We start from the raw sequence: 23,966 nt of genomic DNA on the forward strand, positions 1-23,966 counted from the left end.
TGCTTAGCAGGACAAGTGAGAGCTTCTACACCAAAAATCTGTACATGAACAAACACAGTACAAGTACATTCCTTTCTAGTACGCAACCCTTCAACACCTCCACAACCCTATTAATCCCCAGGTGTGCAGCATCAGATAAATCATGCCTGAACTGATACCCGGTGATTCCCGATAAACACCAGCTTTTCCCACGGCACATGGCTTGGGAAGGCACGTTCAGGACCCCGTGGTGCCGCACAGCCAGCGAGGGCTGGCTGGCATCCCCTCTCCAAGGCTGTGTGCGCCCAGGTCAGGCAGAGGAACAGCCTGTCCAGCCCCATCGCAGCATCTCATCTCCGTTAACAGAGCTCCTGCCTTCACAGCGATGACAGTACTGTAAGAGGAATGTCATGTTACTAGGAAAGATGCTCCCAATTTCCTGTCAAAATCTGGCTGCTTTTTGATCATGATTTGCAACGCGTATACATGACTAAATAAAGTCACAAGACTTCCTCCAGCCTTTGGGAACACTGCCCTGCCTCTCCCGACAACACGCACACATTTACGTGGCAGCGAGTAAACCAGTTGTATCACGCAGTACAGCACAAGGCTTCATGGAGCAACTAGCCAAAAGGCAACCATGTTATCACTGTAATGCTTGTGAGTACCGCTGGCATGGGAAATGAAAAGCCCAAGGACGTTTCAGAAATTTCCCTTTTGCATCATCAAATGCAAAGCTACTGCCAATTGCCAGACCGAGTAAACAGGATCTGAAACACTCCGAATACGCTCATCATTTGCTAAAGCAAGTGTCATAAAATCTGAGCCAATTTTTTAAGGGTCTCCCATTTCTACACAGTACAGAAAGCATGGCTTGCTTGGAAGTAAGCAAATATACAACATATGCTTCAGCAATATAATCAGTATATAGAGACATAAACACACCTGTTAATGTCTGATCCATCAAATCGGTTGCCATGAAGGTCACCGCCGGTGCAGCCACAGCAGTTACCCGAGTGACTTGAGCTGGCATCAAAGGACCCACATGAGCATCCATTCTGGAGGCAGAACCTGCATTCAAACCATAAGGAAACCTTTTGGTTTTTTCCCAGTAAAAAAAAATGCCTTCAAAAAACTCGCTTTTTTTTTCCAGTCTTATTTCACGGAATGTTCTTTTAACCTCCTGATAAACATTTCTCTCTATATCCATTTGCATGGTTAAAACAACAGGTTTTGTGTTTAGTTGAATTACTGGTCTAGCCTGGCCGTGATACCCATTGATTCTCAGCAAACAAGCACCAGTGGAAATTTTAAATTAAACCAGGACACACTCAAAATAAGAATTTGCAAGGATATATTTATGCTTTCAGAACGGATTACAGCAAGATCAGTTTTCTTATTTAAGAGTAAGTAACACACCTCCAGTTCCTACTGTTACTCATCACGAACTCTTTGTGTCCCGCTCCATCCATGGGAAATTATTTTGCCAATAATTTAAAACAGCGGCTTTATCCAAGGGAATCACAGTCTGCTCAGATAATTCACAAAATGGAAAATCACTAAATTGCTCATATACGTTATTCAGGTTAAAGCAGTAATTGAGCTCTGCTGCTAAAACTATGCTAATTACACCAGGTTACTTAATCCTTGAGAATTCATGGCCATTGCCGAATTTGAGGTCAAACCTTGAACATCGCTTTCCCACTAACTGTGCATGAAACCTTTTGTCAGAAGCTGAAAGACCCGTACCATATCACCTCACGCCAGACATAAATTCAGGTGCCTCCATACCGTGTTTGGAAACTAGCACTTCAAAACTGAGTTGGCAGGAGGGACACATCCCTAGTTTAAGGCAGACTCTCGGAATAACGTCTGCTTTCCCAAGCGTCATCCAAGCTGCAGAATTTACGGCCCTTTCGTTTCACTAACTATTCTTGTGCTATCAAACAGTACTCATCCCAGCTCCTCTGCATTTCGCAGTGGTAGGGATCATTTCTGGAACCTTCGCTCTGTTATAAAAAACTCACTTGCGCACTATAAACCTCTACATTGGTTTTTGGTTCTCAGATTCTAGGTGCCAAAGCAGATTATTAAACGTAACTCTCACCAACACGGGGACACTGGTCGGCCTCTTTGAATGCAACTGTAACAACGTTCTATCATTAAAAAGGTCACTTTTTCTTCCTCAAAACTAGCGTCTTGGGTATCATCTGGGCTAGCGATAACGCAAGAGGGTATCTCCTCATTGCTTTGGATGCGGACGAGCGCACAGAAGGGGCAGAGGCACCTTCCCATCCTGCAGCCAGAGCTGTACGATGCACCCTGGCTACCGGCGCTTGAAACAGCCCCACAGATTCAAAAGGGGGGCATTTTCGCAACAATAATAATGATGATGTTAATTACGCTAACAAAGTATGTATTTTGCTGTTAGGCAGACATATATTCTATTGAATATAATCCACATTACCTGTGTGAGTACAATAAAACATGCATCATGAAATTCATGGTCATTTTTCCCCTTGTCTCCCACCCCAATGACCAGGAGACAGCAGCGGAAGCCATAAACTCTCCAAGAAAAGATAAACCTGAGTATTTTGTAGTAGATTGTTCAAATGAAGAAGGTGGTAGAAATTGGGACTACAGAAAGTCTAAAGAAAACTCAGCTTACACCACTCAGAGACTGCCCCACAGCATGTCCGTGAACATGCCTCTTCACCCTCAACCCCTAAGCCCAGAGCTTTCTGTAATGTAAAAAGGTCTCTCTTGAAAACTGGAGATAATACTGCTATTTTAAAGGCTTTCCTGTCGGTCCAAGCAATGTTAAACATCTGCTTTTGCCCAGCTGGAAGTACAAAGTCCAAAATTACCACTGAAACAGGGAAAGCCCACGTCTTCCACCTGGACCCAGTGATATTCTCTACGGAAATATAATTCCAGAGACTGCAGGACTATTTTCTTCCCTAGCCAGCATGTTTATGAATCTGACATTTTAATGCACTTTCTCATATTATAAATTATGTGCTCCTGAGGGCAGACTGGAATTCAGGCTATCACCAGACTTTGTGGGATTCACGCTCATAACAGGCGAAGAAGAATTTAAAACATCATACATAATTTTAATCAAATTCCATTTTTTAAAAATAATCTTCTGCAACAACAGAAATGGATATAAAATAATAAATCTTAAAAAAGCAATAACATTTTGTAAAATTAGAAAGTCACATTCCTATAAAGAGTTAAAATGGCTAAAGGACCACCCAGGGAAAAGTAAAGCTTTGCCAAAAAATAATCTTACGAAAAAGTTGGAGGTTCATGAAGCTCTAGGAGTCGGGGCCAGAACACCAAGTTCATTGAATATTCAACAACGCATCTGCATGACACCAACTTGCTGTTAGCCAGGGAATATTACAGACAGGACTTGGTAAAGGATGATTTATTCATTTTAAATGCAAAGGAAACACCTCAGAAAACCATGATCCCCGTCCAGCACAGAAAACCAAATGTGTTTCCAAATGTGCTGAATGCAACAACCGGGAGGACAAATGCAGTATTTCCATATGAACGAGTGGCGAAGCGGGTCAGTCCCAGTCAGCTGGGGGTCCCCTGGCAACCTCCACCCCCCCGAGCCCTCCGGAGCCAGGCGTGAACGCAGCATTGCCTCCCGTCGGGGGCCGGCAGAGCAGCCCCTGAACTCTGGGCTTCGCAGGCCTCGAGACAACCGCGAAGTCGCCTTAGGTGAATATTTTGCAAACAACCGCCATTTGCTCCCTACACCCAGGCACACGTGCCCGTACGCGCACCGACAAGCGCCGGCCCCGCCGCTATTGCACACCAGTACGTCACATCCCTGCGTTTTCTTTTTGGTGCCCTCCTCCTAAAAGGCTTGAAAATCCCAAGAACATAAGAAGCACATTTAGTGTTTCTACAGGCTTCCTCCCACGCTTCAGCCGGCGCCCGCAGCACGGCCCTGCCAGGCCGCGGATTACTTAGCAAGGCAGCGTCGCGCCAGCCGGCTAGCAGAAAGGGAACGAGAGGACACTGCCAGCGCTCACTTAACCTCCCAGGCCCAGCAGCGGCTCGTACGGGACAGACCGCGAAGACTACACATCTCAAGCACAGGTAGAAATACATACACAAAGTAGGGATTTTCTCAAGCACTAACGCAGGCGTACGCACAGATGCGCGGTGCCCCGTCCGAACTGCTGAGAGCCCTGCATGGACTTGCGGCCGTCCAGAGCAAAGCAAAACGGGTACCAAGAGATGCTCCCAGATCGTTAACACCAGCACAGTGGGGGGAGAGGGGAAACAACAAGAAGATCTCTGTGTGATCCACTAACTGTCTCAACAAAGCAGCTCCGTGCCATTCTCCTGATGGTCGCCTCCTCAGGACAGCAGGACGGGCAACTTGGGTGCACGGGGAAGGTTAATTGCAAGCAGCTGCAGGAGAAACACCAGAAAAGGAAACATTATTTCTCTTTTTTTTGCCATGAAGTTAGGATAAGAGAAATTCCTCCAAGACGCACGTAGCACGATAAAGAAATTACCCTCCAAAGTACCGTGATAAATTTAATCCACATTTGCTTTGAAGAAATAATGATAAATAAAGTATTTACGGACAAGGAACAGGTCAGCGTGAGGTTTGGTGTGCTACCTACAGCACAATAATGTAACTGGATACACTGGTAACTTGGCCATCTCTAATGAGACAGTGAGCCATTTCCCAGCTGGAGATGATGTTTGGACCTGAGGCAACAGTTTCTTTTTTCTGCTCCTGTCAAAGCCCCTGGCTAAACTATTAACAGTGATGAGCTCTCTGGATATAGAGAAACGCTGAGGAACCATAAATTCCAACACTGAAGTCTAAGGTGCCTCTAATTACATGGAGCAATCCATCCAATAGCAGACTCGCAACAGCCCCTCCAGTTTTACGGAGGTGCCCAGTATGACACATGCATGAATGGACTGAAATTCTGGTTTCCATATCCCTGGAGATCATTTCTTAAGCTAGGATTTCCATCTGTACCTTAGATGTACATTGCTAAGTAATGCACACCTCAGCACTGGTGAGGCCGCACCTCGAATCCTGCGGTCAGTGTTGGGCCCCTCACTACAAGAAGGACGTTGAGGTGCTGGAGCGTGTCCAGAGAAGGGCAACGGAGCTGGGGAGGGGGCTGGAGCACAAGTCTGATGAGGAGCGGCTGAGGGAACTGGGGGTGTTCAGTCTGGAGAAGAGGAGGCTGAGGGGAGCCCTCATCGCTCTCTGCAACTGCCTGAAAGGGCGTTGTGGTGAGGTGGGTGTTGGTCTCTTCTCCCAACTAACTAGTGATAGGACGAGAGGAAATGGCCTCAAGTTGTGCCAGGGGAGGTTTAGATTGGATATTAGGAAGAATGTCTTCACTGAGAGAGTGGTCAAGCACTGGAACAGGCTGCCCAGGGAGGTGGTGGAGTCACCATCACTGGAGGTGTTCAAAAACCATGTAGACGTGGCACTTTGGGACATGGTTTAGTGGGCATGGTGGTGTTGGGTTGACGGTTGGACTTGATGGTCTTAAAGGTCTTTTCCAACCTTAATGATGCTGTGATACTACACAATTAATTCCATGAATAATATTTTATAGAGCAAGAGTTCGGTTTTCTTTGGCTTTTCAAATTAATTTTAATGACAACAAAAAGGACACTTTCATCCTATCTCTGCTGGAGTCATCAGAGACAGAAGGAAATGGTATTTCATCATCTGGTCTCTCCTGATTCTGGTGAGGTACGCGAACACGGCTGCCTTGCTATCTACAATATACTCGGAAAAGCCTATGCAGCTATTTTAAATTTATCCAAAATTACCATCTTTAAAGATGATAACAAATCAAAACTACTGGAGATGAGCATGGCTGGGAATCTCTGGCTTGTCCTTTTCCACCTTTAAATTTGCCAAGGAAGGGGGAAAGGTTCTCACCTACAGGTGTGAACCTGTGCCACCAAACGGGCTCAGCCCAGGTTCCCTCCTGCTGCTGAAGGTCCCCGGGGGACAGGCTGGTCTCAGGTGGCCCCAGACTTTCTGGAAAGCTCTTTGAGAAATGCTGAGCTGATCCGAATCCTGCCCCCGAGCACAGCTGGGCATCACGGCTCACACCACCGCCATTTACTGGGGGCGGCGTCACTGTGCAGGGGAGAAAGTCACACCCAGCTCCAAAAACGCCACCGGTCCTATCCCACTGCTGCCTCTCACGCTTCTAAGCGGGCTACACATGCGGACACTTGAAGATCCACACCCAAATTATGAGGTTCAAAGGGACACCAGGTAGACATAAGCATCCCTTAAGATAGGCACATGAATTTCAGTACACAAGCAATTCTCTCCACTCAAAATTGGAGTAATTTTCATAACATGCTTAATTATCTCCCTATAGTTAGACATATACCACTTTAGATGAGCTCTGCTCATTTTCCTAGCGCAGTGTATGCTGCATGTTGAATTGTGACTTTCCAGTATATAATTTCAACTGCTTCTTTATGCTGATTTATTATCACATCCAGGAACAATAAAATTATCAGTGCATCTTTTGATGTGATGGAAGCAATTAGCTCACATCTTCCATCCATATTTGAGTCAAGCATGTACGTATATATATACACATATATATTATTTCATACATGCAGATCGAGTTCAGCTGCTTAGTTTAATTATATCTGATGCTCACCAAATACGCTTGAATGATTTAAGGCAATCATAACATTTAAGGAATAAATATTTATGCTTTCTAGTTCTTCATGCTTATAAAAAGCAGCCTTTGCAATAGATGGATTTGGAATGCAAATAAACTCTGTGGATTGGGTTTAATGTCATAAGGCAATATAAGCTTTCAGTATCAACTAAACATAACCTGGACCGGACTAATACCTAAACATGAACCTGACATCCACCCACACATACTCTGTGCATTTTATGATTAGGTTTAGGCAAATTTTACTACAGAACAATACGACAGGGGGGAGGATAAAAGTGATCTTTTCTACGAAGTTTCTGGTGACTGTTAGAGCCGAGGAGCCCTGACCAGCAAGTCGTGCGTTTTGAGAACATCTGTCCCTTTTTAAGATTATTCCAGTGCAGACGCGTTTTGTTGTCGCTTACGAACAGAAGCAACCTATGGCTCAATTTAACTGCACTGAGGACATTGCAAGGGCAAAGGAGGACAACAGCAGACAAGCGGAAGGTTCCGAAATCTGAAGATCCTCTGCAAGGGGTACATTGCCCTGATCTGCATCCCTGATGAGCAGATGCTGATTTCCATGTCTGATGGTGGAATCCAGAGCAGAGAGCTGGGCTGAGCTCCGCCGCCAGGGCCAGGGCTCTCCTGCGCCTGTGCTTGGGGGCCTGGGGGCTCCATGTGCCCGCCCCCAGCTTGCCGGTCCACGCAGCCACGCTGCCAGGCATTCCTCAGGCATGGCTGCAGGCCACCGGGAGCAGGGCAGCAGGGCACCAGCTCAGCTCCCACGCTGGCATCGCTCCCCCGCTTCGCACACCCTCCCGCGGCAAAACCCTCCCCGGCGCGCGAGGGCTCGACCGCGGAAGGGGCCACAGCCAGGGCTGGCAGGGCTCCGCTCCCTGCCTGCTGCAGCTTCGCGGCACGGTCAGCCGCAACCCCGGCAAGGTTTTCTTTCTCCTCTGCTCCCAGGCAAGCTCAATGGCCAAGTCCCACAGCCATGCTGGCCGAACTGGGAACAGTTACAGCCACGCTGGCCGAACTGGGAACAGTTAGAATGGACAACCCCGTCACCCAGTATGCCTGAACTGGCATTTTTACGCTCTTGTTCAAGCACCTGGAGAAGAGAACGGGAAATTCCCCATCACATAACTGACCGACTCTGCCTCATCTCTGCGTGCACCAGGAGTCAAATTAAATTAGGTAGTAGATTTTTCCCGGAACAGACAAATAACTTTTCCACCTTTGTTATTTCTACCAAACAGTATTTAAAGACGGTTTCTTTTTTCACCCCACAGCATACAGACAGATCACTGTTGCTAGCTCCCTCCCCTACTTGCTCGAGGCCAAAACAGACATCAGGAAAGGGACCAGATACATTACTGACGCTCGTGGCCTGGTTGAAAGGGATAGGACGTATTTTCAGGGCAAAACTGTTCTTTATAAATGTTTACTCTGTGCCTCAGCAGACCCATCGGCTCTCATCACTCCACTGCACAGCACACAGACACTAACAACCTGCGCTAAGGGAAGCCACGCTGCCCATGTCGAGATAACGTGACACTGGTCCTGGCCCGCACCGGAGCTGGCTACAGCAGCAGAGGTCTGCTCCTGCTGTTAAATTTTAAATCTCACTTTTTCCAACTAAACCATGGCACTTCCAACATTATCTTAAAGCTATCCTACTTCAGGTTAGCAGCTTGGCAAGGGTTGAAGCCTGATTTTCCTCATTGCAATTCAAGAAGCCTTTAACAGCTCTGCACCCAAAAGAAAAGGGGCTGCATAGTTTAGTTTGACTTATTCATATTGAAAATAATAGCCGCAGCATGAGCCTAATCTTACCCCGGTGAAGTCAGCACAAGTCTCTGTTGAGCTTCATGGGCACTGAATCATGCTCCCAAAACCGTTGCCTTTCTTCCTGCAACGCATTTGCCTCTTGCAAAGCTACTCTTTCTGCCATGGGAAAAAAGACCTTAATGCATTATTGAACAGCATAGTTTGTCATTGACATTTATTTTCACTAAATATATCTCAGAACTTGTTTTTATTAATGGCTTTGTAAGGCTGGCTCACGAACAGCATCAGCCATAAGAGCACAAAGTGCCCGGGGGACGGCAGCGGCATTGGGCACCCCGCACGCAGAGCCAACACAGCCAGGCTCTCAGCCTGCGTGGGAATCAGCCAGGAGAACGCTTGTAAGAACTTCTAAAATTCAACTACACGATCAAAATACTTGTTTCCTGCAGAGAAGGGCTGGAGAGCCAGTGCCACGCAGAGGGCCGGCGCTGCGAGGCGGCACTGCCCAGCTGGTACCGCTCTCCGTGTGCCTGGGATGCTCGCGAAGGTCTCCAGCTGCTCCGAAGCGAGCAGCTCCCGCAACGCCGGGCTTTCGGACCAGGCTGCGGGGCAGGCGACGCTGCGTTCCGAAGACAGTTACCCCTGCGCTCACGTACATGGAAGCCGTGTGGCCGCAGCAAAGCAGCACCTGGGCTGCAGAGCACCCCCTCAGCTGCCGTCACGTACGGCCTGGCAAGGCTCCACTTCCAGAGCAAACGAGCACGGGAATACTGGATGCAAGGGCTGGACCGGGGCGGGGGGTTCCCCGCATGGAAACGTTTGTTCACCTGCCCAGCAAAGTACAACTGCTGGTTGCTCCCAGCAGGTCAGCCAAGCCGCCGGCACGGCCGCTGTGCTCCACAGGGACGCCAGCCACTGGACCTGGTGCAGAACAAGTTGCTCCAGCACCCAGCGATGGCCCAGCCTGCGCCGCCACCCCCTTCAGCAGTGAAAAAAACTCATTTCAAAGCCTGAATGTTTTTCATATACCTGAACACACCCCTATTCCCTTCATCTCTCAACTTTCCTCACCTTTTATGATGTACTTCGTACTTGCCTGTTTACAGATTTGTTTCAAACATACGAAAAACACGCTTATCTGAAGCACTCTTTCTGTACCATTGGGATTAGACTGTTGAAGAGGAATATAAACCAGAGGCATTTTTGAGAATATTAATCCTGTTTCACCTGAAATAATCCAGCCAGGAATAGTTTTTTAAAACTCACAAACTCAAACTTTGCCTACCCATCTACTGGTCTGCAGACCTTCCGTTACAAGAAATAACGTATAAAAGTGAACACCACCCTTCTCCATAAACACAATCTCTCCCACGCCCTTGGTCAGAACATCGATTGGTTCATCCCCAGCAAAGGCTACCCAGGACGAGCAAGCCAGGCCCCCCTCTCCATACGCTCACGCGTGCAAAGACAGGGGGATACTTTCATTAACACTACATAAAAATCCAGTTGGGGTCATAATTAATCAAGATCCCTACTGAGCATTAGGAATTACAAGTCATGTAATTGATTTCAATACCAGGTAACCTCCACTCCAGCAGAGCAACCCCAGCAGGTTCCCACAGAGCAGGACCCACCTACCATGGGTGCTGTTCAGGTACACCAAATCCCCCCATGCTTCTCTAGGGCCTATTTCCTTTAGCTGGCATATCTCTAGAAGATTGTTTCCCAGAAAAAAATACAAAAAGAATTATACCTCCTGTTACTTTTCACTAATAACCACCTGCCTGTATTTGCTTGTCAAATTCTGACCTGCCAATAAGAGAAAAGTAAGAAAATAAAGGATATTTATTTTGACGATGATGAAATGATAGCAAACATCCTCAATAGAGCACACCAAGTAAGAGCAATACAAATTAATTATCCAAAGCGGGAAGAAGTTGCCTGGGAGAAGGAGGAGCTCTGTTAAAAGGGGTCCCGCAGCCCCCTCCCAGGCGGAACTGAAGCACTCCAGAGGGAAGTCGAAGCTGCAGGGACCCACTCCCATCGATCCCACCCAATCCCAGTGCAGGTGGTAACTCCTGAGAGAAAGCGCTGCACCAAAACTGGGGGAGAAAACGCCTCTCCAGCACAGTACGCCAGTGCCCACCCACTGTGCAGGAAGGAAAATGGGGAGAAGGCGGCGAGATCCCAATGACAAACGATGCTCTCCTCTCAGGGGTGCCGCAGCTGGGACCCCTTCCCCGCGCACAGGAGCCAGGCTCCGACAGCTGCCCCATCACCTATCTGGGCAACTGGAATCGGGCAAAGCAGCTGAACAGTTTTGCTGGTTCTCAGCAGGTTCGCAGCCCCGGCCTTTGCGGGGGCAGCTGGGAGCCCCCCTGCCCCGGTGCCTCGCAGGTACCCGACGCCTTCGCTGGCAGCGCAGCGTGCCGTTCCCCACGCCTGGCAATGAAGTAAACGCCACCGGGCCGGCGGGTGGCATCGACCTGCCGGGGCTGCCCTTCAAATGACTTCGTAACCATGACTGTAACTCCCTGAAACAGCGAAGCATGTTTCTGCAAAACACCACTTTCAGTGTTTTTTTAAGCCTGTCGCAAATGCTTTACAGTGAGGCCTCTGATCCTCCCGCATTCAGGTCCTTTCAGAAGATTTCCCCCTGTTCTTAAAGCCACACAATGCCCACAGTGGGTGAATCAGCCTCTTTTCTTACCCAGGTGAGAGAAGCCCCACTCTGCTCCTTGCTCCCACCCAGGCGGGCACAGTGGCTTTGCCTTCCTCCGCCTGCACTCACCCTCACCCTGCCGCCTCGGCAGCTGGACAAAGCCAGCCTGCTCAAAGACAGCCGCTTTTCATAGGCAATCTTAAACCCCGCCAAGGCCAAACAGAGGACTTACGAGAGCTGCTTTGGCCCTTCACGAGCCCTTCAGCTACAGAACCAAATGGGCTCAGGCAAGGAGGTGCCACAGGCTGGGACCTAGCGCCGGCCCCAGTGCCACCGGTGCACCGGCACGTGCCCAGCGCGCCCTGCACCGCCCCGTCCCAGCGGCCGCAGCGGGAGGCAGTCAGGGAGGGATGGGGATGCTGCAGCAGCTCCAGCCATCTCCAGGGCCTGGAGATCACAGTCCAAGAGGCAGCCACATAAAGTTCACTGCCTTAAGGATAAAAGAGGAAACGCTGCGCCTGTGCTGCTGAGAGATGGAGACTGCACGCGGGCGCTAGCTGTTAAGGAAAGCTCTTGTCAGAGCCCACCGGAGCCAACGGAGAGACACCAAGAGCCTTGGAAAGAGGACAGCGATTGTTAATGCTTACTCACACCTTAAATAGCTCAGAAACAAGACAACACATGGAAAATACATGTTAGCACCCTTGTACGCACTTAACGAGTGCACAGGCTCTACCCTACCGCACACCTATCAGTTATGTCCCGGCAAGTAATGCCCGTGCTGCTGCCAGACCAGCTGCGGGACGGTTGCAGGACGCCAGCCGTGCGCGGCAGGAGCAGCGGGGACATCTCCACCCCGGCCCCTGACCGGCCCTTCAGACAGGAGTTACCCCGTTTGGTCTGCAGGACCCGGGAGGTCCGCACTGCCCACTCCCGTGGAAGCTGCGGGGTGTCTGCTCCCGCCGTTTCCCAGCCTAATCTGCCGACTGAGGCAAAGGCCCCCGAGATGTACAGCGCTTAACCGGCTGAAGTGCAGGGTTGCTGGGCTGGCCGCATGGAGGGGTGAGTACAGATACAAGCCTCCTCGGTGACGGCACTTTCCTGCCAGTGCAGCTGGTCTCAGGTGTGGGAAGATGAGAGTTTTGTTTCCTTTCCTAGAATATTTTAATCTGTTCTAGCACCTTGTTTTGTTTATCGAACACCGGTGTTTTAATTCCTCTGCTTTGTCAGAAATTCTATTCTTGCTTCTTTGTATGTATATTCATTACATTCTGCTGTGTACATAGGATCACCTTTGGTTTCTAAAGACAGCGAAAATTTTCAGTGGTGTAAAGCCCAAGAATTTAATTTTCAAAAGTGTGCCCATGACCGAAGAGTAGAAAATCTATTAACAGTTTAATTTTGTTGACTTTCAAGTTACTGATGCAACACGGAAAATCCAACACTCAATAAGAAACCCAGCAGGTCCTCCAAGATATGCTTATTTCTAAGTCAAGTGTGAGCCACAATGATTCTTTTTTACATCCAAATTGAAATGTAATGAGAATGTATTAACAAAAAGCATTAAATATTCAGTGGTCTGGCCCTCCTCAGGAAAAGCTTTACCCTACACTTCCAGAGGGACCCGCAGAGCAATGCTGATGTAGGGCAGGCTTTGGCTTTGCCCTTTTGGTACCATTTAGAGGAATTCCACTTCTGCATGGGGGAAAAAAAACAAACAAAAAAATCGAACAAAACCCAACTAACCAACCCCAGAAAAGCCTAAAGCAGGAGACAACCTATAAATATTAAATAAAACACTAATATCTAAACACTCAGAAGAGCTTTCCTCACAGCGGCAAGTATAGCTGCTGTTTCCTTTTGCAGCAAGTACCTACAGAAAGCCACAGTTTTGGGAGCACAGCACACTACTCACAGACTTGCCATCAATACCTTATTTCTTACTGATAATAATCCTGAATGCATCCAAACTCATGGAGCGGATGAACATATTGCTGTAAAACCAGTTGCAGAGACGAGAGGAGAGGTTCTGGCATTGAGCACATCAAACCCTCCCTTCCAAGGACACAAAATTTTCCCAGGTTCTGTGGAATTTTCAAACTAAAATCTATGCACAGTGAAGGATGGAGCACCTATTAATAATCTAACAGCATGTAACATCAAAGTAAAAGAAAATACAGCAAACCAAAGAAACACAACCCTTGCACAGACCTGAAAAATAGCCACAAACCTACCAGGTGTGCTGCAAACGGAGAGCTCCCATTGACTGCATGGAGACCCCTGGTTTGAAAGGTGGTCTTAATTCACAAACATGAAAAGAAATGTGTTACAGCACTGTATCCGTAAGAACATAAAGTGTAGGATGGACACACTGCATCAGAGCAAAGGTCCTTCCCAACCAGCACCAGCCCCAGCTAACTGCAAATGCTGTGGGAAGAGTGTAGGAATAGAGCAAGGATGTAGTGAGAGACAGGGAGAAGGTGTAAGAAAAAAGCACAGAGATAGCATAGTCTTTCAATAGGATACTCTTCCAACCCTTCAAATACCCATGGCTCAAAGAATTGAATAAACCTTAACGGGTCTTTTTTTGTCCACAAATGTCTCTAGTAACTCTTCTGCACCCATCAAGATAAAACCGCACAGAGGTTTTTGCACTGACAAAATGCTTTAGGAAGGAGTTCCAAATATTCTATGTCTTGTTTGTTTAACACTTGATAACTCTGTGTCTTTGTGAGAGGCTGACAGTTGCTTATGGTCCCCACATCTCCCATGACCTTACAGACCTCCACCAGGTCCTCTCCCACCCTGCCCTTCGTCCCTGTTCCAGCTGAAGGTTGCTTATCTGTTCTTCTGGTGCTGCCCTGAATACTGTGCAGCCAAAGGCTGACCAACAAAAAGGAATCAAGATGAAGTTTAGGTAGAGAGATAGATACATGATATATATACATACATATATGGCTCATTCAAAAATAATCAAACCATTGTAAGATTGCCAAATGACAAAACTGGTTTAAAGAAAAGCATTAAACTGTGAAGGAATCTCACCCAAATCCCTGGAAACTGCTGGCAGGAACATAAAACTGAAGAGCAGCTAAGTGAAGCCATGCAGCCACCAGTTCCTCAGCAGCAGCTAAGGAGCACGTCTACGTTGCAGGGCAGGCACGCACCAGCCTCATCCCGCACCTGGAAGACGCTGCCCTCCCGTGCGGACACAGCCACCACAACATGGACACCGTGGCAGGTAAGAGGGAAAGGTGGCCTGTGCCCAGTGCACTGTCTACATCACCTTGGCACTACAGGGGCCGACCGATTCCCAAAATACTCCTTGCTGTCTGAGGGACTGAGCTTGAGGCATCAAGTCTGGGAGGGATTTGATACCGGGCACTACACACAGCCCTTGTCGGATTTGAGGAATGCACGCAATACCCAGCTGCTGCCACGGGTAGCTCAGTAGTTGGGAGCTAACTACTGGGAATGAAAATCCAATGCATGATGCCGCAGGGAAACCGCGGCGTGCTTATAAAAATCGTTGACAACATTTCACATTTAACTCATTTCTCTTGTCTCTCTAATGTCTCCTGTGGGATTTGGACTTGAATTGAGAGAAACAAACAGGGGTAAAGTTCAAAAATCTTGAAAAAGAAGATAATAACCTGAAGAACTGTGTACCTGGGATTGAAGCAGGTCGAGCAAGAAGCATCAGAAGGAACCCGCTAACCAACATAATCCAGGCACAGCAGAGAAATGCAGTCCTTCTGCTGGTGAGCAAGGTCACAGGCAGAAGAGCCCGCTGCAGGATGCTTCAGTAATAAGGAAACAGAATAAATGCCTATCTGATCCAATTTTTTCATTATTGAAATATTACTTTGGAGGACTTTGCCTGTTCCCAGTCCCAACGGCACTCACCCAGGTGAATGACATCACCACCAGCTGCGCCAGCACAAGGTGATGCGGACACTTATCATCCTGCTTCCCCATGAGAAGCCCCCTTTGCTCACCTCGGTCTGGCCGAACTGTTGTCAGCAACAGGGGGGATTAGTTTGTAAAAATTCCTCAAACAAACCCATAGTTTACTACTAAAAAGAGGAGAGCAATTAAACTAATAATTTCAATTGCTCTAATAGCCAGCAACAGAGGCAGACACAGAAACACATCAATTTACTTTTATTATTGCTGTTATCATTTTATGACCCCAGAAGTTAGTGAAGATCAGGGCCCAGGGACGCGCTTCCTTCAGAAGCAACATCCATCATGATTAGGTAATTTGGGGCAATACTGCTTATTTGCAGAGGACAGGAGAAGCCTCTTTGCTTAAGCAAAGGAGGAATTGGACAGTAACAAAAGAAATCAATTTTTACAAACGTGCAGATTCCTCCAGCTACGTTCAGCCTCTCAGCTCTGCTTCTACCTTCTCCTCAAGGTCACACCATGCTTTCCCTCAAGGCCATTTTCAGTCGGCTAACCCTGAGGCTGCCCAGAAGCCATCTCTGCCGAATTCTCTTTCCTCACTCTGTTGCTTTGAAAGGCCCAGATACCTTCAGTAAAAATATTCAGCACTCTCTGAATCTGGTTACCTTCTTCCCTCTGCTTCAGACTGCAAAACGTGTCGCCTTGTCTGAGCGGGGGCTACCCTCACCGGTCTGTGAAGGTGCTGCTGGGTGAATCCTTGCAAGAGATGCCTTGAGCACAGCTGGCACGGGCACGGCACGGCTGCTAAAAGGTTCAGCCACGTCTGCCCTGTCCTCCCTCCCACCCCAAAACTTAGAGTCTCACCTGAGTCCAGCAGGAGCAAACCCAGCCTGCCTCCCCTCCTTCCTCACCTCCAGCACGCTGTGACACCTTGTGATGCTAATTAGGAAGGCGCAGTGACCACAGCGACTGCCCCAAAACACCAAAAGCTGGGGGGGTGGAAATGGCGATCACCATTTATCGTTCTCCCTGGTATCCACCATGAAAGTCGTTAGTTACGCGGGGCAATGACGACTTATGGCGCATACCTGCGCAGCACCGCCAAGCGCTCCCGCGCCCGGAGCCTGCTGCTGGCCCCTCTCGCTTGGCAACCAGAAACTGAAGCAAATGTAACGGTGAGCTGCAAGCAGGGTCTGTTCACTGGCTTCTTGAGAAGGACAGGCCACGTATGAACAGCGTTTTCCCCAGGAGTTTAAAAGTGCGTTTTCCGCAGACCCCAGGTAAACCACAGCCACGCGGGGTGAAATGGTGCAGGGTTCGCCCCCCTCCTCATGCACTACGGGGGTGAGGGGGACGGCCCGGGAGCGGTTTTTGCTTCTTCCAGTGAACGGGGCTGGCCCGGAAGCCAAAGCCAAGACAAACTGGTTCACAGCTGACCCAGAAAGGGAGGGCTGGTGGTGAGGAGAAGCACTTGGGCAGCCGGCCAGCCCGGCAAGGACCCTCCGGAGCACGGGCCGTAACACCGTCTCAGCACGGCCCGATTTCCAGCAGCAAGCGGGTAGAGATCTGTCCTCGCAAGGGAGAGCCTCCATGACACTCTTTACAGACACGCGGGCTCGCGCTGAAGGCGCCCCGGGGGGCTGCCTGAGTCCCAGCGGACGGCCTTCACCTTCTTCGCGGGGAGCAGGAGTTCCACCCACCACTCTTACGGGCGTTTATACGGATGTCTGCACAAGGCTTTCTGTGAAATAACCCCCCGAGGTACCGCAGGCCTTCCAAGCGACAGGCGACCCCGGCCGCGGGCGGGAAGGCGACGTGGCGCAGCCCCCAGCGAGCTGCAGGGCCCGCGTGCCGCGCGCCGGCGGGGAGGAAACAGGGGAAGGATTTCGTAAATCGAGACTTGTCAGGCTTCCTGTCCAAATAACAACAACGCTTTCCATGTTGGCAGCATCACTGCTTTTGGCAGAATTGCCCTGATTGCTTTGCGGGTCTCTTTCTTGGTTTCCTGCAGTTTTATTTTTGTTTGAGTTTTCCTATTTTTAAATTAAAAAAAAAAAAAAGAAAATTGCTATTGAAGATCTGTTTTGCTACTGTACTGGCAAGTAGCAAAAACAGTATACGCAATGACCTGAGGTGGAAAATAGAAGAACGGCAATGAGACGGAAGGGTGAAGGGTGATACCAAAATGAATGTACGTTTCTAGAAAGGGAGAGCTCTCAGCAGGCTACGGTACCACCTGGCCCAGACCCGAGGGAATCGGGGGCATCACAGCCAACTGGATAAACCATTAGCTGGCTGATGAATTCTGACACAATTTGTTTTGTTTTGTTAAAAACGGGTAGTGCAGAAGCTTAGTCACCTCATTGTTATTCTATCAGATTAATATATTGCCCTATAAGGAGGTCAGAAAATTAGTTTATGACTTTCACTCTTTGCTTAAATGAAAAATAGAAGCATGACATGCATAACTACAAATAGATATATGCACATACATGTGCCCGTATGTAACTCTACAGCAGAAAGACAATACGGAAAATTATCACCAGTCTTTTCTAACGGATACACCCGTTTTTGAGGAATGGGCCCGCGTGAACAAATTCCAACTTCTTCATTACAATTGTTTGACTTGGAACGGCTTTAGAAGGTAAACGTGGCAGAAAGCTCTTCCCCAGCGAAGCACCAGCAGCCCCCCTCCCCACACACCCGAAAGACGGCACCCACTGCATCCCTCGCACCCCTCCCCTGACCGGGAAGGACGCGACTCCGGCGGCACCACAGGGCTGAAGGGGCCTCAGCCGGCTGTCCCGCCCCGGTGGCTTTTACGGCCCTCCTCGAGCCCGAGCGACGGCGTACTTCGGTGTTTTATAGACAAGCATGTATCGCTTTGAAGAGAAACCCAGACCGATGACACCTTTTAAAAAGCAGGCGCAGCAGCACGCCAGCCGCGCTGAGGACCCAGCTGCCCGCAGCATCAGCCCGAAGCCCTTCATCCCTCACTCATCCCTGCACTCCTGCGAGGTCAGAACGAGCTGCTTAGCGAGGAGCTTCCTCCCCTCCGGAGCTGCCCCTGGGGAGTACTCCTTAGCCTGGCTCCTGCGGAAGCAGAGTCTTTTCATCACACCTTCTTTTTTAGGGGATATTCGCCCAAACATACCCATGTTCCTCCACTAAGACATTTGAAACCACTCGTAGCTTCTGTAACAGATCTGAAAAAAAAGGTCAGTGTCTCAAAGACTGAATGAACACCGCCGTATTCGCCAACGGCAGGGCAGGGAGGAGGAGAGAGATGCTGTAAGCCCACGGACTGAAAGAAGACGACGGTGAAACCTCATCATTTAAGTGCCCGAGCATCCACGAGAAAGGGAAGTGCTTTGAATGTCAAAAAAGCTTCAGCTGAAGTTTGCACTTATTTAAATACCAGGAGGCATAAATCCATGGGAAACTCGCCCTCATTAGGCCAGAGAATTACTTCAGGAGGTAACTGCCCACCTCCTTGCACACTTACGGGCCAGCAGACACAGCTGCCTCAGCATCAAGCGCAAGTCACCTCCCGCGACTGCCGCCAAGTTACCCTGCTGTCGGAAAGCCCTGTTTCAGCATCCTTCACCAGCGAGGAACGAAGGGCTGTTCGGTTCCAGCTGCGAGGACTCTGCCCGGTTCTAAATCCCGGGCACAAGGAAAGGGGCGAGCAACGCTCCCCTGCACACTCCACCGTGGCCGGGAGCCCAGCCGTGCCGCCGGCCACGGGTGCAGAGCCAGCAGCCAAAAGCACCGAACCGGCAGCTGGAAGAGCACGCCGGGGTACGTCTGACAGCAGCAGGCTCCCGACAGAAAAGGCTCTGCGCTTGGAAAATATTTACATTTCATTACAATGATCCTCTGCTACATTTGTGAATGCCAGGCTGGCAAGTGAGTTCTGCCTAAAAAACAGATTATTGGAAAAATCTTTTCCTCTACGTTAGGAGTAGTCTTGCATGTAATGAGGCGGTTTCAGGGATCAGGCACACGGCAGCTGTGGCCCAGAGCCGTGGGACAGGCACCCGCAGAGGGAGGGGGGGAACCGCAGAACAGGCAGCGCGGGCAGCGCAGGCAGCACGGGCAGCGCAGCCCGGCTCCTTCTGCCTAGTGCTCGCGCGGGGAATTTTCCTAGTCTATGTGGGAAACGCTGTGATGCCTGAACAAGGTGCTTGAGAAGATAAGATTCAGCTCTCAAAGCACAGTTAAAGTAGAAAAAATAAGTATCTGTTTGTTTTGAATGAGAACATCCTCATTTAGGATGAGTAGCAAGGTGTGTATTTACTATGGCAGCTCACAAAACAAACATTTCTTTTTGTGTAGTTCTTACAATTCAGTCCTCTGTGGCAGCCTTTCAACTTGGGAATCTGCCCAAGGCCGCCGCCGCGTCCTGCCGCCCAGGCAGCAACCCTGACACGCACTGTCGCTCCTCCCTGTGTCCCACAAGGAAGCTCAGTGATGTTTTTCATATTTGGATTTTCAAGGGAAGTGGTTTGGCGGTCTCTGATCAGCAGGTCCCAGAACTCACCCGGTGGAGTGCTGGGCATCTGCGCAGTAGATCCGCTGACAGGATGGTGACCTTTTGGGGAACGAGTAAGTCTTCAGGCTTCCGAAAAATCAGAAAATAATCTCGTACCAGTTACTCTCTCAGTACGTCTGTAGAGGTGAAGAACTTCAGCACAATAAAAAAGCAGCCCGCCCTTGTCTGTCTGTGGCGAACAGCACTGGCAGATCCGTGGCACCACCGTGGTTAAAATTAAGATCGACTCTGCAACTCTTACATTCTCCTACACAGTAATTTAGATTTCCTTGAAAAACTTAATTTCTGATGGGATTTTGGGATAGGACTATCATTTCAGAGTTCATCTCGCTTGTGGAGAAGCTTTTCAGGACACAACCTCCCTCAGACATAAATCTACTACCTGGACTAAAGGTTTAAGGACCTGTACCATTTTTGGGCACACCTACAAAAGCAAAAAAGTCTTTGCTCTTCCCTTTCCTCTAATTCCTTCTTTTTGGAAAGGAATATTTAAAAAATATGGGAAAACTTTGGCTCATAATATGGCTTGACGCAAGTTTCTGTCCTTTTATCAGCCGTGACCCAACCCTGGTGTACAAATTTCTCACAAATCTCAATGGATTCAATGTTTATATGCAAAAAGAAACCTACGACGGAAACCCCCCCAAGCTCATTCCCATGTTACGTAGCTTTATGCAGACTCTCCTCCCTGATACCAACATGAGCGAGCACTCAGGGAGCACCTACAAGATCTGACACCAGTGGCACCAGAGCGCTGCACAGACACGGGTCTGGATTCGGTGGCCATCTCCCGTTCCCCATGCGACTCCTCGGCACGGGATGCTGCCGCTCGCCTTCCGGAGAGCCGCAGGAGGCGGCCGGCGGGCGAGCTCTGCCAAGGGCAGCCGGCAACCGATGCAGCTGCTCGTCTGATTCCTCCTCCAGGGCAAGTCTGTGGAAATCTCTGCAGGGGGAACTCTCGCTGAATTACTTTGACCTCAGCTTTGGCACGTTCTTAACATGTTTCTGTTTCACGTATTTGGAAATACTGGAAATATTTGCGTTCTTTGGAATCGATCGATTAATTGGCGATGCCTATGGAAATGTGCTGGCTGCCTCGCCAGTCAGTCATGACTTCTTAAGTATCTGTTTGAACAAACAAGGCAGTAACAGAAAACAAATGAAACGAGGCACCTTCTAAGGTGCCAAAAAGGATTAAAAGGGAAAAAAAAAGCAATCCTTCTTGAGCCAAACCAATCCATAGTAATGCAAACCTACTGGAGAGTTACGCTTCTGATTTTCTGCCAGCTACAAAAACAATAGCTGTTCTGGGCTGGAAACATTTTTTATAATGAAATTTTAAAAGAACCAGAACATTGCACCGGATCCAGATCAGCTGGGAGGTACAGGCAACAGCTACAGTTTTCTTCCGCAAAAATGCATTTTAAAAATATGCAAAACGCATGCTTAAAATTATGCATGATATTGTAGTTCATTAAAGAGAAGTTAGGGATCCTAAGAAAACAAATTTGTTTGGCACTTTTTTTCCTCACCGGTTTCCTTTGTTTTCAGTGCTTCTCAGGTCCGGCTAAGCAGAGAAATCAGAACACGGACTAGTTGCAACCATAAGCAGAAATTAAAACAAAGCATGTTTCACCTGGTACCAAAATTGCAGTAACGTACGAGATCACTGTCGGTGAATGTCCTCTCCCAAAAGCAGGGAGGCTCAGACGTGCTGAAAAGCTCCCTCTCCCCTACATAAAGGGCACAACTCGGGGTTCTCACTCACGCCATTCTCCCAGGTCATAACTTTGTTGTGTCGGGTGTCCTCTCTCTGGAAGATCTTCGACAGTGAATGTCAGACTGGTCTCCAGAAGTGCCCCGGCTCAGTAACAGTGCCAGCCGTGCACAACCCAACCAGCTTGGATTTACAGGTAGATTTGGGAACTTCAATATTTAATTGCCACCAACTCCATCGCTGTAAGGCTAAAAGTGGGTTTTGGGGTTTTTTTTCAAAACTAAAGGGAGAAACAAAATGCAAACACATCTTCATGGTAAAGGCAGGACTGTACATTCAGCAATGCTCCATGCCTCAGAAATGAGCAGAACTGACATGGAATTTTTTTGGGGTGCAGAATCGTACTGTCTTCTCTGGTCATGCTGGACACAAAAGAGCACCTCGCCACAGCTGCCACCTCCATCATCTACACCCTCCGCACCTCCAGCCTGCTCTACCCTATGGCTTCTAAATCCCATCCCGAATTTCTCCACCCCCACGTAAAGCTGAAAGAAGGAAATCTGTTGCTTTATATCGAGAGTCTGACCCAGGCACTGGTGTTATGGGGAACAAAACCCACTCCGAGCAAGGCTGGCAGCATCAGACCTTGCAACCCACAGGGACCATTCATCTGCAGGAGGCTAAATGGCGCAAGTCAGCATCAAATGCTTGCTAGTAACTTCTGAAGCAACTCAGTGCTTCTACTATTGTAGTTGTTTGAAGGGAGCATTTTAGTATTTTCTAGCTATACTTCATTGTCTGGGAAGCACTGGGTTACATCTAATCTGAACCAGCATTTGTTTTCTTCAAGAAAGAAATGCACAAAAAATTTAATAGAAAAACAGTATGATGAGGGGCTAAGAGAATCTGGTACAATTTTTTAAAAAGCAACATTTGTGAGTTTATGCTTTTTTCATTTTCATGTGCAATGACCCCTCATTCCCTGAAAGATAAAAAATAAATTATCATGGCAAATAATTGGCAAGCTGTGTGTCACTATTAGTTTCAGATAAATAAGTGAAATATATTTTGGAGCAGAGCCAACACCTGATAATATGGCAATTACTTCTATAGAGCCCGGTCAAGATCATATAGTGCTCTCCTCCTGCATCTTCATCACTGTCTTGGTTTAAACTTGGGTCTGAAGCTATCTGAAGAACTTCTGGGAAAACAACACTGCTGCTCTCACATCGCTGCTTAGTAACAGCAGGCTCAGTGTCATCCTTCCGAAGCCAGAATTTGCATGGCATTTCTGGGTGGCTCGCTTGAGTGCAAGATGCCAGCACAGACCAACCCACCCCAGCCTGCGGAGGTGGACGGAGCAACAGCCCTTCCTCTGCAGAAGGCTCCCAGACAAAGCCTTCCACCTCGGGATGCTCTTAAGCCTCACGCACTGATGCACAGATGGGTTCGGTGCCATTTATCCCTCTGACACCTCCTCTTTTTAAAATGTTTGCTAGTTCTAGCGACAGAACGAGAAGAAATGGCCTCAAGTTGCGCCAAGGGAGATCTGGACTGGATATTAGTAAAAATGTCTTTGCTGAGAGAGTGCTTAAACGTTGGAACAGGCTGCCCAGGGAGGCGGTGGAGTCACCATCACTGGAAGTGTTCCAAAAACATATCGGTGTGGCACTTCAGGACATGGTTCAGTGGGCATGGTGGTGTTGGGTTGACGGTTGGACTTGATGATCTTAAAGGTCTTTTCCAACGTTAATGATTCTGTGATTCTGCAGAAGCCACACTGGGGTTCAGGAGACCAGGAGAAGTTCAAGAGCCTCAGTTTGGGTTCCCATTTCCAAAGTCCTGGCCTTGCATTTCTTCCCATACTCCAACAGCAGGTTCTCCACTGCCAGCTTTGTACAAACCGCTATTCCACAAACAGCCGCTGAAACCGTGTTTTGTGTAGCAGAAAGCTCGAGGTTCGTCTCTGAAGATGTTTTTGGCTCTGGCCCAGGGAAACAAAGCGTGGGTGGCTGGAGACGTGGTGTGCTAGGGGGTGTGTGTCCCAGACCTGCCGCGGTACAAAGCCATGCCCACGGGTCTATAACTACATCCTACGTCCCTCGCCCTTTAGCAAGGAAGAAGATGGTCTTCATATCCATGAACAGACTAGAAAAACGGTCAGACTGCCTGACACGATTGCAGATCTTGATACTGCTCTGCATTTCATTCACTAGGATTTTAGCAGCACAATTGATTTTTAAGGACAAAGAGAAAATATGATTTCATCTCATTTCATGCAAGCGGATATTTACAAGATAGAAATCATGAAGACGACATGGCTACAAATATTAGATTACAATCTGTGCTAGGCTGGCATGGTTTTAAATTACTTTGCTTCTACTAAAGCTTGCCCCAGAAAATTTTTCCTTCAAAATGATCTGTATTGATATCAAGTATCTATTGCAGACACATATACACACAAATAATAACTTGAGGGAAAGAGAGCAACATCAGGCACTTTACTTTTGTGAGGAGACATATTTAGCAAATTGTTGGTGTTCTCCAGCTTGGATTTCCTGCCACCCTCAGCCTTACAGGATGACACAATGTGCAGATGGACAGACAGTGACAGCACTTAAAGTAACTTGGCGCTCACCTGATGCGTGC

At 48.5% G+C, this 23,966-nt stretch overlaps 1 protein-coding gene across 1 annotated transcript in view; it reads right to left on the reverse strand.

The window, feature by feature from the left end:
* The window catches only part of TCERG1L (transcription elongation regulator 1 like), a gene marked incomplete at both ends in the record, with an annotated part of 95,911 nt that overhangs the window by 36,284 nt on the left and 35,661 nt on the right, over window positions 1–23,966 (reverse strand). The window contains one exon of the mRNA XM_082002403.1: window positions 925–1,050. Coding sequence (XP_081858529.1) covers window positions 925–1,050 — 126 coding nt within the window. The remainder of the gene's footprint in view (window positions 1–924; window positions 1,051–23,966) is intronic.

Source organism: Phaethon aethereus, assembly GCF_964289735.1.
Source record: "Phaethon aethereus genome assembly, chromosome: 7".
NCBI classification, from domain to species: Eukaryota; Metazoa; Chordata; class Aves; order Phaethontiformes; family Phaethontidae; genus Phaethon; species Phaethon aethereus.